The 19,552-nt window shown below is 41.4% G+C and overlaps 1 protein-coding gene across 2 annotated transcripts in view; it reads left to right on the top strand.

The window, feature by feature from the left end:
* Positions 1 to 18,387, top strand: part of LOC110070583 (guanylate cyclase soluble subunit beta-2) — a 35,153-nt gene extending 16,766 nt beyond the window's left edge. For both annotated transcript variants that reach the window (XM_020778266.3, XM_072995974.2), the window contains 10 exons: positions 1,996 to 2,107; positions 2,651 to 2,754; positions 4,079 to 4,295; positions 5,691 to 6,011; positions 7,215 to 7,363; positions 9,441 to 9,587; positions 12,963 to 13,117; positions 13,240 to 13,454; positions 13,823 to 13,945; positions 15,529 to 18,387. In XM_020778266.3, the coding sequence (XP_020633925.3) occupies positions 1,996 to 2,107; positions 2,651 to 2,754; positions 4,079 to 4,295; positions 5,691 to 6,011; positions 7,215 to 7,363; positions 9,441 to 9,587; positions 12,963 to 13,117; positions 13,240 to 13,454; positions 13,823 to 13,945; positions 15,529 to 15,683 (1,698 nt within the window). In that variant the 3' untranslated portion in view covers positions 15,684 to 18,387. The remainder of the gene's footprint in view (positions 1 to 1,995; positions 2,108 to 2,650; positions 2,755 to 4,078; positions 4,296 to 5,690; positions 6,012 to 7,214; positions 7,364 to 9,440; positions 9,588 to 12,962; positions 13,118 to 13,239; positions 13,455 to 13,822; positions 13,946 to 15,528) is intronic.
* Positions 18,388 to 19,552: the final 1,165 nt, after the last annotated feature.

Raw genomic sequence — 19,552 nt, 5'->3', positions numbered from 1 at the left:
CAATTTCAGGGTTGTATGTTATGTAATATGTTATCTGATAATAAGTAAAAACTATCCTGCCATTTGAGTTCCGATGGCAGTGATGATGGCTTTTCTCTTTCTCCTCTTTAACTCCCATGGACTTTTACCGGAACTTGCCATCTTGTCAGGATTAGAACTCTAACGGGTGCAGGATGATCTCATTAGTTTACATTTATGTATTTTTTGATATCTTACCCATACATCTCAGTAATGGATTGACAATAGGATGCACAGACCAATCCAAGCATATGTAGCATCCCTGGATGAAAATGAATGGGAAAGCCCCTTCAAGTTCTACTCAGAACCTGCAAATGACTTTTTGTACTACAACTACAGAAACCCCTTTTAATGAGGAAATAGCTTTTCCAACTGACCATGCTGGTTGCAGGAGAGAGAGAGAGAGAGAGAGAAGAAAAGAAAAAAAGGGTATGGGAAAGGTGGGAAAGGAAAAAAAGGGGGGACCCTGTCCCCAAATGTCTTGTTCTGTATTGACAGAAATGCTCTGACATGAACATGGATACTTATGGCTGAGTACAAGAAAGTCTTTGATAAAAGCCAGCAAAGTAGACGATGGAATTCTGCTGTGAAAATTAAAGATCAGATGACAAATGATATAGCAATGTGAAGTGAAGTGTGCTAAGGATCTGTACTCTCATCACTGCTTTGTACTGTGAGAACACTGTAAGAGAAGTACTTGCTGATTAAAATGATACTATCGCTATTAACTGAGAGGTTATCAACCATATATGATATACAGATGGTATGGTATCGCTAGCTGGTAACTTAGATGTTCTGCACGGGTTACCTGATAAAAGTAAATGAAACAAATAGCAAACTCAATCTAAATATGAATGTTAAAATTAAAGTAAATATAAGTAAATTAAAATTCGATTAACAGAGCAGAAAGGTTATGGCCTCGCAGAGGTCAGAATAAAGATGGCCTAGAGCATTTTCTTAAGGAGAAGAATGCAATGTGCAACATAAACTTCAAATTGGTTTTGAGACTCTGTATTGTATGGAGCTATGTATTATCAACTTTACTGTACAGCATGGAATTATGGCAAAGAAAATATTTAGGGCCCAGGACAAGGATTTTTTTTCATAAGACCTGCCCACATTTACATTAATATTAGTAGTGGTGGTGGTGGTGGTCCTGAGCACACTCCTGTACTGCAGTGAGACCTGGACCCTTCATGCATGGCAGGAGAGGAAGCTGAACACCTTCCATATTCTTTGCCTCTGACAGATTTTTGGTATCACCTGGCAGGACAAAGTTCCAAACAGAGTAGTCCTAGAATGAGCTGGAATTTTTAGCATGCATGCATTACTGAAACAGCGATGTCTACATTGGCTTGGGCACGTTGTGAGAATGGCTGATGGTTGGATTCCAAAGGATCTCCTGTATGGAGAATTAGTGCAGGGAAATTGCCCCAGAGGGAGACCACAGCTGTGATACAAGGATATCTGCAAGTGGGATCTGAAGGCCTTAGGAATGGACATCAACAGATGGGAAACCTTGACATCTGAGCATTCAGCCTGGAGGCAGGCGTTGCGTCATGGCCTCTCCCAATTTGAAGAGACCCTTGTCCAGCAGGCCGAGGCAAAGAGGAAGTCACAAAAGCAGCCAAACCAGGGAGCTGGACAGGAGACAGATTGGATTTGTCTTCAGTTTGGAAGGGATTGCCACTCTCGAATCGGCCTCCTCAGCCACACTAGACGCTGTTCCAAGCCCTCCATACAGAGCACGTTACCATAGTCTTTTGAGACTGAAGGATGCCTAACTGGTGGTGGTGGTGATAATGATGGCAGGCCAGGCCTAGACCATCAAAGTGAACACAAGATAGTTCATGTTCAGAGCATGTGACATATATAGTTATGTTTGGATGTCCAAATGTCTCTAATTGTTTTGAAATAGTTTTGAAACAGTTTGAATTAGTGAGGCATACTGTGATTTCTTTTGGGTTTGTTCCACAGGAAATCGATAGGGCCATGAATAAGATCAGAGATAAAGCAAATGTGCTTTCTACTTGTCCTGTGAGGAGAAGCCACTGGGAAACAATCCGAGGAATTGTGACCATAGGAAAAGGTAAAAGGAGTTATCTTTTGAAAAGTATTTGGTGTCAGTAGGACAATTAAAACCAAGTTGTATTCTCACTTAACAGTACAGGGAGCCATTTTAATTACTTTTTCCCTATTTCATATTTTCTCCAGTGTGCTGAAGGCAGCTTATATGACTGGCCTTTACCACACTTTGTCTGCACAACAGTCCTGGAATGTAGGTCAGGCTGAGAGAAAGCCACACATTTCCTTCCATGGATCAGTGGAAGCAAGAACATGGATATCCCAAGACTCAGACTAGCAGTTCTTAATTACTGTACCAACAAGTAACCCTTGAATTAGTTATCCAAAGAACAAAATCCTTGTAATTGCAGTGTACTCATGTTGATTTAAAAACTCTGTGTACATCATCCTGATGTGCTCGGAGGAAGATGAAGAGTGGATGAGTGTTTATTTACAAATGAGTACCGAATTAATGTGCTGAAATCATAAGCTACTTGTAAACTGCTACTATTTGTGTGAGGAAATTCTGTTAAGACTGAGTGCAGCATGTTTCCTCCCCATACTGCAGGACGACTTTTAAGAGCATTTAATCCTGTCTACCCAAAGACCCTCTGGATAGACCCAAAGACATTCTGCAATGGGCTTCCTTTCCATATTGTTTTTGATGAAGAGGTGAGTCACATTGATTACAACTAGTTTTCTCTGGTTATGTGAACCAATGTAGAGCTACTTTGAAAGCACGGTCCTGTAGGTATCTATTCAAATAAATCCCAGTCTGCAAGACTATCCTAGCCTTCAGGGTCTCCTCAAGTTCCACTCTTAGATAGGATCTAGGGAAGAAGTGATTTATTTGGACCTCTAAACTGACATTATGGTATTACATTTACATACAGTGGTGCCTCGCATAGCGATCGCTCCGTTTAATGAAGAAATTACTTTGTGATGCTATTTTTGCGATCACAAAAGTGATCACTTTGCGATGTTCCCTATGGGGAAAATTTGCTTTGCAATGATCGCAGGGAAGCAATCATCGCAAAGCCCCCATTTTCGGCCAACTGATCGGCGGTTCCAAAATGGCTGCCGGGTAAACAAAATGGCCACCCGCTGTTTTGCCTCACTTTAGAGGCACTGAAAATGGCTGCCGCAATGGATGATTTTCTCATAAGGTTAGTTTTTAAGCCCATAGGAATGCATTAAACGTGTTTTAATGCGCTTCTATGGGCTTTTTAATATCGCTTAGCGACGTTTTCGTTCTGCAGCGATTTTTGCAGAACGGATTAAGTCGCTGAGTGGGGCACCACTGTACTTAGAAAACACTCTGCACCAGAGTGCATTCCAATAAATCAATAATGTACAAACATGCAACACAATATTTAACCACAACCTTATATATTTCAAATAAAATGCACCAGTCATTCTCCTCTCCCTACACCCAACACCTATGGCTCTAAGCTGAACACCTAATTTTTGTCCTACTCTGGTTCCATATGAAGAAGTTGGGAGAGATAATTCCACAGCTTTGGTGCTAAGTAGGAAAATGCTGGAAGCCTGGAGTCTTCCCCCTTAGTCCAGGTAAAGGTTCCCCTTGGTATTTTCCCCATGACTTTCCAGTTGTGTCTGACTCTAGGGCGTGGTGCTCATTCCCATTTCCAAGCCATAGAGCCAGCATTTGTCTATAGACAGTTTCTGTGGTCATGTGGCCAGCACAACTAGACATGGAACACCATTACCTTCCCACTGTTGTGGTACCTATTTATCTACTCACATTTACATGTTTTCGAACTGCTACGTTGGCAGAAGCTGGAACAAGCGATGGGCGCTCACTCTGTCGTGTGGATTCGATCTTATGACTGCTGGTCTTTTGACCTTGTAGCACAGAGACTTCTGCGGTTTAACCCGCAGCACCACTGTGTCCCACAGTTTGACACCTTGGTTCAATTGGTAGGTGAACGAAAATCCTACAGGGGTTTGAAGGGTCATTTCATTTTTTTTCCAGCTCAAAGTAAAGCAAGCTGGTGTCAGCATTCAAAAGATTGTGCCTGGCCTTCAGACTATGGGCATCCGACTCAATCAATACTTCAGCATTGTGCGCCCAGAAGTGAAATTCACCATCTCAAGTGTTCAGAAATTTATCAATAGCCAATTTGTTTTCCGGACCAAGAGAGAGATGATGCCAGAGTCCTGGCAGCAGCGCCCGATGTTAGAACTAAGAGGTAATAGCTTGCTATCTTAATAAATACTGAGGTGAAGAGACGCTAATGTGACTTATCCAAGAGTTAGCTGTGCAGATGCAAACACTGACTATGGGAAATGAAGGAATATTTCTTAGTACAGTATTTTTGGGCTAAAGCCCTTAAATGAAATATAAGTGCTGCAATAATTCAGTATCCCTATGCCCCCGCAAAATCCCAGCACACAAAAAGATAGATATCAGGAGAAAGATCTTAGCTTGGCCTCCTAATTGACATGATTGCTAACATGGACATAATGTACAGTATGTGGGTCTCCCTGTAGTGAGAAGCATGCTAAATGTCGGAAGTGTTTTCCTTTCTTATGACATTTGCAGCTTGTCATCCACAACCTGTGGCTCTCCTGTTGCTACAGAGGTTGAAAAAAATTGCCATGTGGAATTACAGCTCCCAGAACCCTTTGGCCAGCAGTTCCATTGGTCATGCTGGCTGGGAATTCTGGGAGCTATAGTCCAAAGGTTTGTTTCCCTGCACCATGGAGTGCTGTTTTGTCAATTTCTGCTTAAATTATCTTAGAAAGTAAACTATTGACAATTAGTTGGCCATGCCATGAGTCAGGGATCTCATTTTTATCTGGCCCAATTTATTCAATATACTTTTTAGCTTTTGAAGGAGGAAGCCATTTGGAAGGACCGGAGGGGGCGGGGAGTTGTTGAATCTGGTGGCAGGAGTGTGGTGACAAATTTGGATGTCCAGCAGTGTTTTATTCCTGTAGCCACTTCCCACAATGAACAGAATGAAAAACGAAAACAGCAAAAAGTGTCTGGAGCACATCTTTTCCAAAGCAATGGCTCTTAAAAGTCATTTAATTGCATAATTTGTTATTCAGGAGAAAATCACACAGCCAAGCTCAGAGAGAACAGAGATTCTTGAAAGTGGATGATGGGTTGGCTCATGTTATACTTCCTGTCAATAAAAAAGTCATAGTACTTCAAGCCTGAGACCCCTGGCTCCACTACACCATTGATGATGTCAACCCCAATGATAGAGCCCGAGATGAAGGAGAAGAGGGTGCTCTATATTCAGAGTGTATAAAAATAACTTGTCAACTACAACTTCTGCTGGCTGGAAGGTGCTTTGGGGAGTTGTTCTCCCTGCCCTTCAAAACATACTTGCTCTAATTTCCATCTGAAATATAAAATCCATCCTTTCCCCTTTCATATCTTTTCTGTTCCCTTTGAAATCTGAAATGATGCCTTCCTCTTAAAAGCTGAGAGAATAAGTTATCACTCATGTATAGCTTAGAAGGGGATAGAAAAAAGTTGGACATTGCATGAACATATTAAAAACAAAAACACTGAAATAACAAAGAATGTCCTGTAGGAATTCTAGCCATGATTATGCCTTTCTTTGAACCAGGGCAGATGATCTGGATGGAGTCGGTCCAGTGTATGCTCTACCTTTGCTCTCCTCTCCTGCGCACACTGCACGAGCTGGAGGAGAGGCACATGCATATTGCTGACATTGCGCCCCATGATGTCACCCGGGATCTGATCCTTCTCAACCAACAGCGGCTGGCTGAAATGGAGCTCTCCAATCAGCTTGAGAGGAAGAAAGAGGAATTGCGGATCCTGTCCAAGCACTTGGAGGAAGAGAAGAAGAAAACGGAAACCCTTCTTTATGCCATGCTCCCAAAACATGTGGCCAACCAGCTCAAAGAAGGGAAACGAGTTGAGGCAGGTGAATGAAGGCAGTTCTGGCCAAATGTTTGGAAACATTCAGGGCTATAGTATACATTTGTCCAGCTTTTAGAAGGAAAGCCAGATTCTTAGGAGTAATGAAAGCAAAAGGCAAAGTGTGTTGCTTATTTACTGCCCCATAGCACTTAAAACACTCTTTGGGTGGCTTGCAAGTTAATTACGCAGGCTACACATTGCCCCACCCCACCACCCCAATGAGCTGGGTACTCAGTTTACCAACTTCAGAAGGCTAGAAGACTGAGTCAACCTTGATCCAGCTACCTGGGATTGAACCTTGAGTCATGAGTACAGTTTTCACTGCAGTACAATAGTTTAACCACTGGGCCTCAAGGCTCATAATGAACAAGCAATTCTAGGCAGGTTTATGGATCTTCAAGCAAAAATGACTGAGTTTCTCATTTTCTCTTACTCTGTCAATGGGGTACAAAGTTATCATTCCATTTAACAGCTTGATTTAGTGCACCATCCAGACAAAGTTAAGAACTTGCAAATCCCATTGATTTCAATGCAAGTTCTCAGAAAATCTGCTGAGCTCAATTGCTCAGAATTGAATTTCTCAATATGAAATTAAAAGCAAAGGGGAGCTTCCTCCTTCATGCCTTTCTTTCTAACCTTCTCAAAAGCTTCTATCTGTTTTTATCTAATTTTTTTTCTTGTTTTAGACAATGAGTTGAACTTATGCCTATCCCTTAGATTGAAATCTAAGAGACTTCATTTGAATCTGGCTGGACTGTGACTTATGCCAGTAATGGCTAATACGCAGTCCATAGTCCCTATGCAGCTCCTACGGCCAGGTTTAATGCCATCCAAGGCACATCTATAAAGCATGCCACCGAAATTGAGCTGCAAAACATTGCAAGCTATTTAAGAGAGGATCCCCAAGTTGCTGTAGGAATTGTGGGTCTACTGTCCTGTTTTCTTATAGTTGGTTGTTTTAATCTTTTAATGTACCATTGTAATTACTTTATCCATCACAGGTCTCTATGGATTGTTTTTCTTAGCAAGGCAACTACCAAAATACTTACATTTTTGAAAACTGTCTGACATGTAGTTACCGGTACTTTATAAATAGATATTATATTGATTGAATGAATGAAACAGTACATTTGCATTCAGAATGATTAATGTCCAGTTGGGCCAGTAAAATACAAAAGACTTCTAAAATATATTTTCCCTTTTTCAGGAGAGTTTAAAGAATGCACCATATTATTCAGTGATGTTGTGACTTTTACCAACATTTGTGCCCAGTGTGAACCGATTCAGATAGTTCTCTTGTTAAATGCGATGTACCTGCGATTCGACAGACTGACCACAGTGCACGATGTCTACAAGGTACTTGCCCAGTGCCATTATTTTCAGTTAATTTTGTAAAAGTGATATTACTGAGGAAAACGGAATATAGATCAAGAATAATGGGTTCTTAGCCTTTTTGCCATCTTGAATGGAAGATCATCTGAGGATGGCCAAGTTTCCCTGCTTTCTTCAGTTCCAGATTGCCAGCAGCCCCTGTAAAGAGCAAAGAAGGAAATACCTTGAAACCCACTCTAATTTAAATTATCTGGACTATGCATGATTGTAAACTACTGGATAGCTCAATGGTTTAGCCATAGGTTGGGAATTCGATTCCCCACTGTGCTTCCTTGACAGGATGTGATGATGATCCATAGAGTTACTTCCAGCTCTGCAGTTGTAAGATGATGGTTGTGATGATGATGAAACTTTGGTGGTGGTGCTACTGTTTCTTTTACCTTATTCTGCCCTCAATCTCCCTTTATCCTGCTCCTTCTCTGTTTGTCCTTTGGTGTATTCTATACCACCCATATTCTGACTTGCCATTAGCCAAATGACAAGGCAGGTTGGGAATGATTCAAGAAAATTCTACACATAACCACAGACAAAATGCATTTCTATTTCCCTGGAAAACACATGCTATATTTAAGTTCGAGTTGAATATAGTAATATTGACTGAAATTGTATTGTGTAGTTAAGCAAACAGCATAAACTTTAGTTGTAAATTTCTATAAGTTGAGAAATGTCCATAGACATTATCTGTCCCATGCCAAGTCATGCATGTTAGAGTGCAACAAATAAGCCCTATCAAGATTTCTTAACTTACAGAAATGTACACCTAAAAGTTATGCTGTATGGCAGTTTCAGGCATTGTGTTCTGAAATAAATTGAATATTAAAAGTATGAAACATCCATGCTAATAAAAACACAGACAAAAAAACTAAGGCAAGCAAAAGGTCCCCTTAATAACTCATGAGAACTTTGCTTTGCTCTGTATATCTTCAGGTATTGGTCTGTTCCAGCAAACATTTTACATTTGTGATTATGGTAGACTGTGTTCTAAGTACCCAGTAGCAGAAGAGACATGTATGGGTTCTCTGTCTTAATGGCTTAATATGGATAAAGGAAGAATTACCCAGGCCCTAATTTTTGAAAAAAAATATTTATTTATTTATTTTATTTATTTATTGAATTTATATCCCACCTATCTAGTCAGTTATGACCACTCTAGGCGAGAATTGAATTTGCTAAAGCTGTAAGAAAATTGAAATATACTTACAGTGCAAACCACTGCTCTTCAGAATTTTATAATCTAGTTGGTAACTTACAAATGCACACAAACCAGGGCATGTAAAGAAAAGTGCACCAAAGGAAATGGTACAAAAAATTCATAATTCAGGAAAAATATGTATTCTCAAAGGCTTTCATGGCCGGGATCCACTAGTTGTTGTAGGTTTTTTGAGCTATTTGACCATGTTCTGGAGGTTTTTCTTCCTAATGTTTTGCCAGTCTTTCTGGCCACCATATTTAGAGGACAGGAGTTAGAACTCTGTCTGTGCTCTGGTGTACTGTGTGAAATAGTTGAATATTTGCAGCTGTGGGATCAGCTTTTTGTCCTTTTCAGGAGATTGGGTGATTATGGTGATCAGGGTGTTTTGTTTTGTTTTGTTTTGTTATGGATGTATTGTTGTGATAAGGATCCCCCTTATCAGCCCAAGAAACCTACAACAGCCATCAGCAAAAAAGTTGAGAAGACTGGGGAATGATATGATAGCTGTCTTCAGATATTTGAAGTGCTATCAGGTGGAAGATGGAGCAAGCATTTTTCCTGATGCTCTGGATAGCAGGGCGCAAATCAATTGGTTTGAAGTTTAAGAAGGAACTTTCCCACTAAAACTTACGTAGGAGGAACTTTCTTATGGTAAACACTGTTTGACTACCCAAAAAGTGGCATATTGTCCTCTGTTGGAGATTTTTGAACAATTGGTGGAGGTGCATCTGTCAGAGATGCTTTACTTGTAGATTCCTGCATCAATAGAATGCTTAGGATGTCTTTCAGCTTTGAATAAACAGAGCAGGAACAATGTAAATGACGTGATGTGTCTGCTTCTTTTCAAAGGTGGAGACCATAGGGGATGCCTACATGGTGGTTGGGGGTGTTCCTGTGCCTGTATCAACACATGCTGAACGAGTTGCCAACTTTGCCCTAGGAATGATAATAGCAGCCAAAGACATCAAGAATCCAGTTTCTGGCAATCCTATTCAAGTGAGTAGGATCACACACACACATACATCCACCCCTTCTCCCCCCCACCCCGTTTACTATTTGAGAACGAAGATGTTTTGTTACAAGTCATAGACCTAAGCAATCAATCAGTAACCTGGGATCTTATAAATGAAGTGTATATAATGGCTGAAATCCAGCTGTAAATTGCAACTGGAGTAGCTATCTTAAATCAGTGTTTATGTGGTGAGTCACATCCTCTGGAAGTTCCGTTGAGTCATTGGGCCTTCTCTAGTTACAAGTTATTAGTGGATTTCAGCCACTGAGTAGGGTCCAGATTCATATGGAGAGCAGATCCATTGAAATCAGTGGGTTTTAAGTTCGTTATGATTAATGACTGTGTCATTGCTCAGTCAGTGAGATTTAGGTCTACTCTACCTATGATTAGAGCTGGATCCAACCCAGTGAATCATAAACTGCCACTGACATCTTAGACACACAGCATGTAAAAGATTTTATAGGTCGGATCAGCAAATGTCTGGAAACAGCGCATGACCAAAGTATAGGCCAATTCATTCTTTATATCTGTAACAGCCTTAATATGCACACAGTTGTCCCATGTCTGCAAATATGCTTTGTTCTAGGTATTGAGCAATGTGCAAAACTGCTGATGTGAAACTTCCACCATCCATGACCATTAGCTGTGCTGACTGGGGCTGATGGGAGTTGTAGTCTGATAGTGTGCAGCCCTGTTCACTTCAGTTGGAGGTGAAATGTTCTCAATATAAATGAAAGCATGCACAAAGCTAACAGATATATCAGAGGGTGTGAAGCTATTTGTATTAGGATATGACAGGTACATGGCAGAGCTGTCTGCCTTTGTATTTGAAATACACTGCTAGGAGACCATGTAAAGTAGAAATGCCACTGCAGGATAAATTCTGAGTAGCCTCAGCAGCACATTGATCCACTAGACTAGAGAAGTGGGATTTAATGGGATTTTATCAAAGCTATCTGCTATAAAGGATGTTCATGAAGCCGATATAAAGAATCTTGTCATTCAGGCTATGTATTTCAGGCTAGAGACAGGCAATGACTTTCTAGAGAGCCAAAAATATTGGAAACAAGCTGTGCTTCTAGTGATGCATGCACACATGTATTTACTTTGTTCTATAGTTCTACAGACTTTTGGGATGTTTGCCCTTCCCTCAACAAAAAATTGCTTACCACAAGTATAAACACCACAATCAGCCACCACTCTTTCAGACTGTTTTCAGCTGTCTAAAAATCCATCATAGGTTTTCAGGTTTAGATAACAACAACAAGGGATTTTCCAGTGTTATTTATTTTTGTTATAATCCGGGTCTTCCATCAGTTGCTTAAATACAACCCTTTCTTCATAAGCTAGAGAACAGAAGGAGTCAGACATGGAAACCCCTTAATGCACAAGAAGGTTTTTCTGGAAGATCCTGCTCCCTATACTTGGTGTCTCGTAGACCACCTCCATCTACACAGTAAAGGCAGAGTCCAAGGTTCTGTTCTTGTCCTGTTATTGAAAGATGCTACAATTTGCATGGCTTTTTGCATGGCATCTCCACATTTTTGGAATATATTTTAACAGTCTCCAAAGATATTTTGTTTTTTATATGAATTTTACTAACAGTCTGTGCATTGAATTACTTTACTGAGCACATTTTAAGAATATATATATTTTTAAAATCTGATTTTATGTTATTATGGTTTTTTTCTTGGCAGGCTGTTTAGAATAAATAAATAGTCCTGTTTGTTTTAATACATACATATTTCTCAGGGATGTTGGCAAGTCTTTGGGTCCGAGTCTCAAGTCCGAGTCCAAACCTTTGGTACCAAGTCCCGAGTTCCAGTTCCCAAGTCAAAATCCCTATTTTTTAAAAAATAAGCTTTTATTTCCAGAAAAAAAGGAGGAGTGGCTGGATTCTGAGTCACAAGTTGAGTCTGAGTCATTGAGAAAAAAGACCCAAGTCAAGTCCAAGTCGAGTCATCGGTGCGACTTAAGTCCAACTTGAGAGCATGTCCCACAACTCAAGCCCCCATCCCTGGTATTCCTGCTTCTTTTCAAATGAGGTTAAACAGGAGAATTTCCTAGTGGATTAGTCCCTGTGTCACTATAGTAACCCTCATCCTTTCACATACAGGATGGCCAGGTCTCAGGGTGCCAGATGAAGTCTCAGAGAGTTGCTGTACTTCTTCAGTTGAGGAGAACAGCCTTAAGGTGTGCAGTGCTAGAGGAAAAGAGAATTTGATCTTTGTGAAGTGTCTGTAAAGATAGGGCTCTCATCTCTAGTCACCCTCAGTTGGTGCCATTGATAGGTGGCATAGTAGACATGAGTCTGTAGGTGTGTTATGCTTGCTTCCTTCCCAGCCCTTGCCTTCTCAGCAGTTGGGAGGAAGCATTTTTCGATCTGCCTTTGTGGCATCAGAAACACCCACCCAAGGGTTCTCCCCTGGAGCATCACACAAACTTTTCCCTGGTTCTTTGCTTTTTGACCTTCTCAGGGAATGGAGAGCTGATGAGCAATCCTACTTCCAAAATGCTGTCCAGAAGGTCACACTGTTTGCAAACCATTTCAAATATTTGAATTCACTACTTGCCACCACAACTCTGTTGTCTCCAAGGGGGGACTTTCCACCTCCTGCTGTGGCAAGAGACATTCATGTTAAGGATATCCAATTTCATGAAAAATCATTTTGGCTTTTATTGAAAATAGTCACACAATGCCATTTAACATGGAACTGGGGTAGACTTTAGGCTTGTAGGATTTTGGGTTCTGCTAGAATCCCAGGATCAAATGGTTTTAAAGACCAGACATACACATAGAATTTAAGGATAGGGTATCTCTACGAGAGATTTAGTGTAGTGTAGTAAATAGAGTAATGGACCCCAAAACTGAGGTTCAAATAGCTGCTCAGTCATGGAAACTCAATTGGGGCGATGGAGATGGCATAGTAAAACCTTCTTAAATATCCCATAAGCCAAGAAAACCCTTCTAGAGTATCCATAAGTCAGACGTGACTTGATGACATATAATATGCACCTCTGAGCATGTATACATATTTGTTTTCAGAGTTCACATTATTTATGAATGTACATCTGCTTTTCACCCAGCTTTTTTCACTTCACTGGCTTAATTTGAGATGCAGGCACTCTTTTCCATATACGACTATTAGAAGCCAGAAATCTGTAATCAATTGCAAGTCACCTAAATATCTGAGTATACTTTCTGCCTACTTCTGACTTTAAAGACTTTACTACAAGGAACTCTGCTTATGGTTTTTCTGTTTTAGTTTATGGGTCAGAAATGATGAACAGGTTGTGCTTGAAATTCATCCTGTCATGGAACTGATTGTTTATTTTTTGCTTTAAAAATCTTTCTTTAGATTAGAGTTGGGATCCACACAGGGCCTGTCCTCGCTGGTGTTGTTGGAGAAAAAATGCCGCGTTATTGCTTGTTCGGAGACACTGTGAATATTGCCTCCCGGATGGAGAGTCACGGAGTACCAAGCAAAATTCACCTGAGTGCCAGCGTGCATCAGTGCGTAACTTCAAGTCAATCAATTCTCTCTTGAACAGAGTGGTTTGAAGCATATTTTTCGATTGAAGGTACTGATGCGGTTACTGTTTTATGCAAAAACAGTATATTGTTCTCTGTTTCAGATGCTTAAAGGACAAAAATTTTGAGATGCTAGAAAGAGGAGAGATTGATGTGAAGGGAAAAGGGAAAATGCACACTTATTTTCTGATCCGAAACTTAACTACAGCTGAGAATGAAATAATGGGACGGCCGGCTAGTCAATTGGACCTCAGCCATGATCCTGCCCACTTAACTCAAGAGTGCAGACCTGAAGCATTCCAGAAGCCCTGTTCACAAGGTAGAGGAATGAAAACGATCAAAGATTCCATTCACGTTAACATTTATTCCATTTGAGCTGGGAGCATCCTCACTTACGTTGCTCACAGAGCACCGACGGCAGACAGGCTGGTATGCCTCCTCAGGGGATCCTTGCTGACTGTAGAACATCAAAAACCAGTTCAGTGAAGGTTGGATATGGTCAGTAGTGAGGGGGTGGCTGGATAGCTTTGCGGGTCTGGGGGGTGGGAAGGGATAGTGGAAGAAGAAGTAGAATGGGGTTTCCTGAAGAAGGACAGAGGTAACTGGAACAGTGAATAGCAGTTAATAATATATTGCAATTTCTTTTCTGTAAAAATTGAATTATACCTCTTTCTATTAATTTTCAAGATATGCCAGCAAATTCAGATGAGGAATTGCTTCCAGCCATAGCAATGAAATATGCAGATAGTTCCACAGAAGCCTACACCAACATTAAAGGAAGAAACGAAACAAGAGTGAAGGATTTATCAGGTATTAAGAAGGCGGGTGCTCTGTGGGACTAGTCTAGAATGAGAGTAGTTTTACTCTCCCCTTCAAAGGGAGTCTTAGGGTGCATCCAAATGACGTGTGGTCCCTTTCCCCCATAGGTTCATACTGACTCATACCAATCTTCCATAGTTGTTTCAGTTTTCCCCTCAATGTCATAACAAGTCCACTCCCTTACTCCTCCAACTCTTCTCCTGCTTCAGTCACATGCCTTCCTCTTTCTCTCAGGTTCCGGCGATGGCCAGGAATGCCTTTGCACAATTAAACTCGTGTGCTCGCTGCTCCTCTCCCGGAGAGGCCTGACCTTTCCATGGTGACACATGCCTTAGTTACATTCTAGCTGTCTTACTAGAACATGCTCTACTGTAATGCCTCAGGAAAACCTCACCAGGTCCAAAATGCAGCAGCCAAATTGCTAACTGAGGCTGGTCACAGGGATCAGGTAACCCTCTTGTTAGAGCAGTGGGACTGACTACTGATCTGCTCCTGGGCAGGGTTCAAAGCATGGATTCTAACCTATAGGGCCCTAAACAGCTTGGGCCCAAGCTATCTCAAGGACCACATCTCCCTTTATATGCATGCCCAAGTGTTAAGATCACCAGGAGAAGCCGATCTTTTGGTCCTGCCACCTTCACAGGTGTGTCTGGATCCTTCTCCGTTGCTTGGCACCCCTCCCACAGGAGGCCAGGCTGGCCCCATATTTATGGACAATCTGCAAGCAGGTGAAGACCTTTTTCTTTGGGCAAGTTTTCACTTAATGACTGGCTGCCTGAATGGGGTTTTTAAATGTACAGTGGAACCTCTACTTAAGAACTTAATCCGTTTTGGAATGGTGTTCTTAAGTTGAAATGTTCTTAAGTTGAAGCAAGATTTCCCATAGGAATGGACTGAAAACCAATTAATCCGTTCTGGCTGTTTTTTTGTTATGTAGAGGTGCGTTCGTACATTGAAGCATTAGTTCCCATAGGAACTAATGCAAAGCTGGTTAATACATACTCTACCACTGGGGGGAGAATTTTTTTTAACCTAAGATGACCTAAGGTTAAAAAAAGAGCAGGAAAGGTTTTTTTTCCTGTTCTTCTCTTGGATTTCTGTTCTCAAGTAGAAGCAAAATTTAGCAAATGAAGCTGTTCTTAAGTTGGATTGTTCTTAAGTAGAGACGTTCTTAAGTCGAGACCCCACTGTACTGTTGTACATTACTGCTTTGAATGTGCTTTGGTGTTGCTTTTGTTTCCTGCTAGTCTGCTATTTGTTTGTTCCTTTATAGTATTTGTATACTAACTGTTGCCAGCTTTACATTCTGCCTTTTAATGACGTAAGAAACCTTGGGTCCTTTTCAAGGAAAAAGGAGGTGTAAAAATATTTTAAATTAAAAAAAAATATTATTATTGGAGGGGAGGATGCCATAGCTTCCTATTAGTCCTCAAAGTAATTTGTTACAGATAACAATGTCCACTGTTAAAATGGACCCAGGTATGAAAGGTCTTATTATGCTCCCTCGGGATATAGCTGTTGACAGAGGATCCATGTTCTTTAAGAGCTCTCATAGAAGGACTCTATCTTCATAGGCAACCCACATGATGCAGAAGCCTACATAATTCTCCATGGTGACCAGCAACCAAGCAAAGAACCTCACCCTCATCACTTACAAGAAAGAAGTAAGCCAGTGGCACAGGATCCTCCGGTCAGGAATGTCCGATCTAATTTCTGCAATCTGCTTTAAACAGCTCCTGAACTTTGAAGCTAAAGAGTGCGAGTCTATTCTGTGACGTTATATTTGCCATTGATCTCTTGGGGTCTTGATTTTGCGTATGGTAGTGCATCATGTGGTCTAACGCTGATATGTCTTTCAATCACTGGTAGCAATAATGAAACCAACACTGATGTGTTCTCGACCACAGTGTGAACTCATCTTATGTGTATGAACATGGTACATATAGCTGTGGAAGACAGGAGTAATGCTCTGTAGGTGCCACCATATTTTGGAAAGCATTTGTGACTTTATCCCATAACGTGTTTACATTCCACCAAAGCATAGTTTGATGGAAGCCTGAGCTGTGTCTGAATAAAGAGGGCATAGATTGTGACCAGCCTGTCCTGTGCCTTTTGGAGACACTCCAACCTGATTCGTGTCGAGTCCGTGATGGTATTTCTACATTTCCGGTTCTCTGCGAAGACCCCACTTCCACAAACAGGGAACTGCAAAGGGAAGGACCAGGTCACAGACTGAACAGGGCAACCAGGACAGTCAAGGTAGTGGCAGTTGCCGAGCTAGGTGCTCTATTTCATACTTCTCTCCCCCTCCCAACTACTGAGAAAAAGCCCCCATGAACTTTCTAAGGCAGTCACTGGGAAGGGAGCTGGTGAGGGACCAGCTCCCTTCCCAGTGCAATGGGCAATGGGCAGACTCCGTTTAGACCCATTCTTAAAAGGCAATGAAAGGAGTCTGGTCTTTCTCGTCTTCTTTCTTTCTCCCCACTCCTTTTCTGATAGCTGAATCTAAAATTATTGCTATTGTGACCAAAAGATTTTGATGATTTAAGCATTTTGCAGCAAGAAAGGCAAGATACGGCAATTTCTAAGGTAAAAAGCACACTTCCCTTCATTGTCCTTAGTTTCTCTTTCTCTACTGCTTAATGTGACATGTGAATTTAACACAAGTGATCCATGGGTGTACTGCTCCATTCTGTAAATGCCATTGGACTCTTTGATCTCTCCCTCAGTGGTCACCTGAGAAATGCACAAATATTCCCAATTTGGTTCATATTGTAATTTGGTTACATATTTGCTAAAGTTCGTATCCATACTGAATAAAATCAATACTATAGTATTGAAGAGCTCGGTTAAGACATACAGTAGTGCCTCCCTAGACGATGATAATCCGTTCCACTGAAATCGCTGTTTAGCGAAATCATTGTTTAGTGAAAAGCATTTCCCCATTGGAATGCATTGAAACCTGTTTAATGTGTTCCAATGGGGAACAATCGTCGTTGTCTAGTGAAGATCAGCCATAAAAAAGGCGCTTTGCAAACCGCCGATAAGCTGTTTAAATTGCTGTCTTGAGAAGCTTAGGTTCTGAAAACACCTGTTTTGCGAGCACGGAGGAAGGTGTCAAAATTGTTGTCTAGCGAAAATTGCTTCGCGAAGCAGGGACCAAACATCGTCCAGCGAAATTCCCCCATAGGAATCACTGTTTTGCGAATCGCTATAGCGATAGCAAAAAGTCAATATCTAGTGAAAAAACTGTCATGCGGGGTAACTGTCTAATTCAACCATTCTACATTAACAGTCACACATCTATGACTTTACTCTTCCTGTTTAACTTTCTAAAAATATCATTTTGTTGTTGCTGATGCCACTGCTTCTGATGGCTGAATAGCTCAGTGAGTGAGGCATCTGGCTTCAGAACCAGAGATTGTGGGTTCCATTCCCAACTGTGCATCCCAGGGTAAGAGCTATCCCAGGGTGCCTCCAGAAGAAGTGAATGGTAAACACGTTCTGAGTATTCTATATTTAGAAAACCCTGGAGAGGGTTACCATAAATCAGAATGAACTTGACAGCATGTAATTATTATTCGTTGTTTTGAAAACATTTCATATATATTAGCATACCTTGGGACTCCCTCAAGTTATCTCTTTCTTGGGACTGGCTGCTGCTGGTTTCTTACATAAGCACTGGCATCATGCCTAACCTTCAAGAACATGGCAAATGATGCTGCCTTTCTGAACCCTTAGGCTCTGCTTTGCTGCCAGACAGCTCCACTCCCAGTGGCTAGTGGATCCAGTGTTGATGGGGCTGTGAATCCACTTTGGTTTAGACTTGAGTTCTACAAGAGATATCCGAGATGCTTGTCTCCATCCTCCAAATAGGCTCAGCATATTGGATAACTGCTTAAAAGTTCTGATCGAAACCTGGGTAGATTCATTGCCCCGAAGACCACAGTCTGCAGCTATCAGTGTCTTTCTTCCCCACCCCCCAGTAGGTCTGAAATCATCAAGGCTTGGAAAAATTACTTTTTGGGGAACTATGATTCCCAGAATCACCCAAGCTAACGTGGCAAGCTGTATTCCACCAAAAGGAACTTAGCCTAGCTCTGGAAATGACCTTCAGTTGCTTTGCATGATAAAGGGACTTTGGATTGTGTGGGCAGATAATTTCACAACTGCAAGTAACCTTGAGATTGAATAGAATAAATTGATTTTATCCCCAGCTGTTCAACATCATAGTTTTGTCCAATGTCAGTAAACATCATGATGATCAGCAGCCATGCTTGCAATGTACAGTAGGAGTGTCTAGGGTGTTTTCCATCAAGACTCAGTTATGCAGATGTGGTCTCCCCAAACTGTATGAGTGTCATTGTAAAAACCTTCAAAACGTATGGCATAATTTCTATTTGAGCAATAAATGTTTTATATGAGATATCAAATTAGTACTCTTTTTAAAATGAGATTAAAAGAAACTCTTGTCATTGTCAAAGGACTATTTCAGCAAGACCATCATCGTTGCCACATGATCCATTTGGTACGGAACCCACCACAAGTCCAGGGTTTCAGGTACTTTCAGACATGAACATTGGACTGCCTGAGCCCTATCCGCATCATCATCTTATAACTGCAGAGCTGGAAGGGACTCTACTACTCAGCATCCAATCTAATGGCTAGCAAAGAGATTGGGGGAAAAATACTTTTTGGGAACTACATCTCCCAATATCCCCCAGCCACCATAGCTACTCTGGGTCAATGCTGAGTTGTGTGGAAGAACTGCATCAACCTCTAGTGACTTTCTGGTGTTACTAAGGAAGGATCCAAGATAGAGCTTTGCAAGTAGGTACAGCTGTAAAGGCTTGATTCAGAGCAGCTAGGGCAGTGATGGTGAACCTTTTTGAGCCCGAGTGCCCAAACTGCAACACAAAATCAACTTATTTATTTCGAAGTGCCAATACTGGAATTAAAACCCAAATGCTGAGGTTTTAGTTTAGAGAAAAACAACTGCTCCTGCACTGCAAAGGTTAAATGCTTGTGGCTTTTTCCCCCCATGGGCGATATTAACAAAGAAATACTTCCTGGTCCTCCCATCCCCATTGGGCTAGATTGGTAATGGTTGCCATTGCATCCCTCTGATGGACCACTGCACCAGTAGAGGGGAGTGCCAAAATCTGAGCTTGGAGGACGGGTAATTCTCTATGGCGACTTATGGCTCGTGTGCCCACAGAGAGGGCTCTGTGTGCCAGCTGTAGCACACGTGCCATAGGTTCGCCATCCCTGAGCTAGGGTGACCCCTAAAAACACTGCAAAGACTCTCTTCTGCTTTGAACATCTGTACCTTTTGAGCCCCATATAATAGCATAGTTTTGTAATAAGGAAACATGGGAATGCAAACCCATGCTCAGAGGGGCAAATATGTGGCCATGGCAAACCTGCCCTCAATCCTTCCTGACAGATGGCTTGGTCCTTCCTGATAAGGTCCTCTGATAAAATTCCCACAGGACTTTCACCTTCCATTGGTCTATGAAATAAAACAGGATCAGCACCTTGACATCATGGGAGGCATTCTGCTAGGACACAAACAATCTCATACATATTGTCCCCTGC

Source organism: Pogona vitticeps, chromosome 3, assembly GCF_051106095.1.
Source record: "Pogona vitticeps strain Pit_001003342236 chromosome 3, PviZW2.1, whole genome shotgun sequence".
Taxonomy (NCBI): domain Eukaryota; kingdom Metazoa; phylum Chordata; class Lepidosauria; order Squamata; family Agamidae; genus Pogona; species Pogona vitticeps.
The sequence above is the reverse complement of the archived record's forward strand: the minus strand, read 5'-3'. Positions and strand labels throughout refer to the sequence as shown.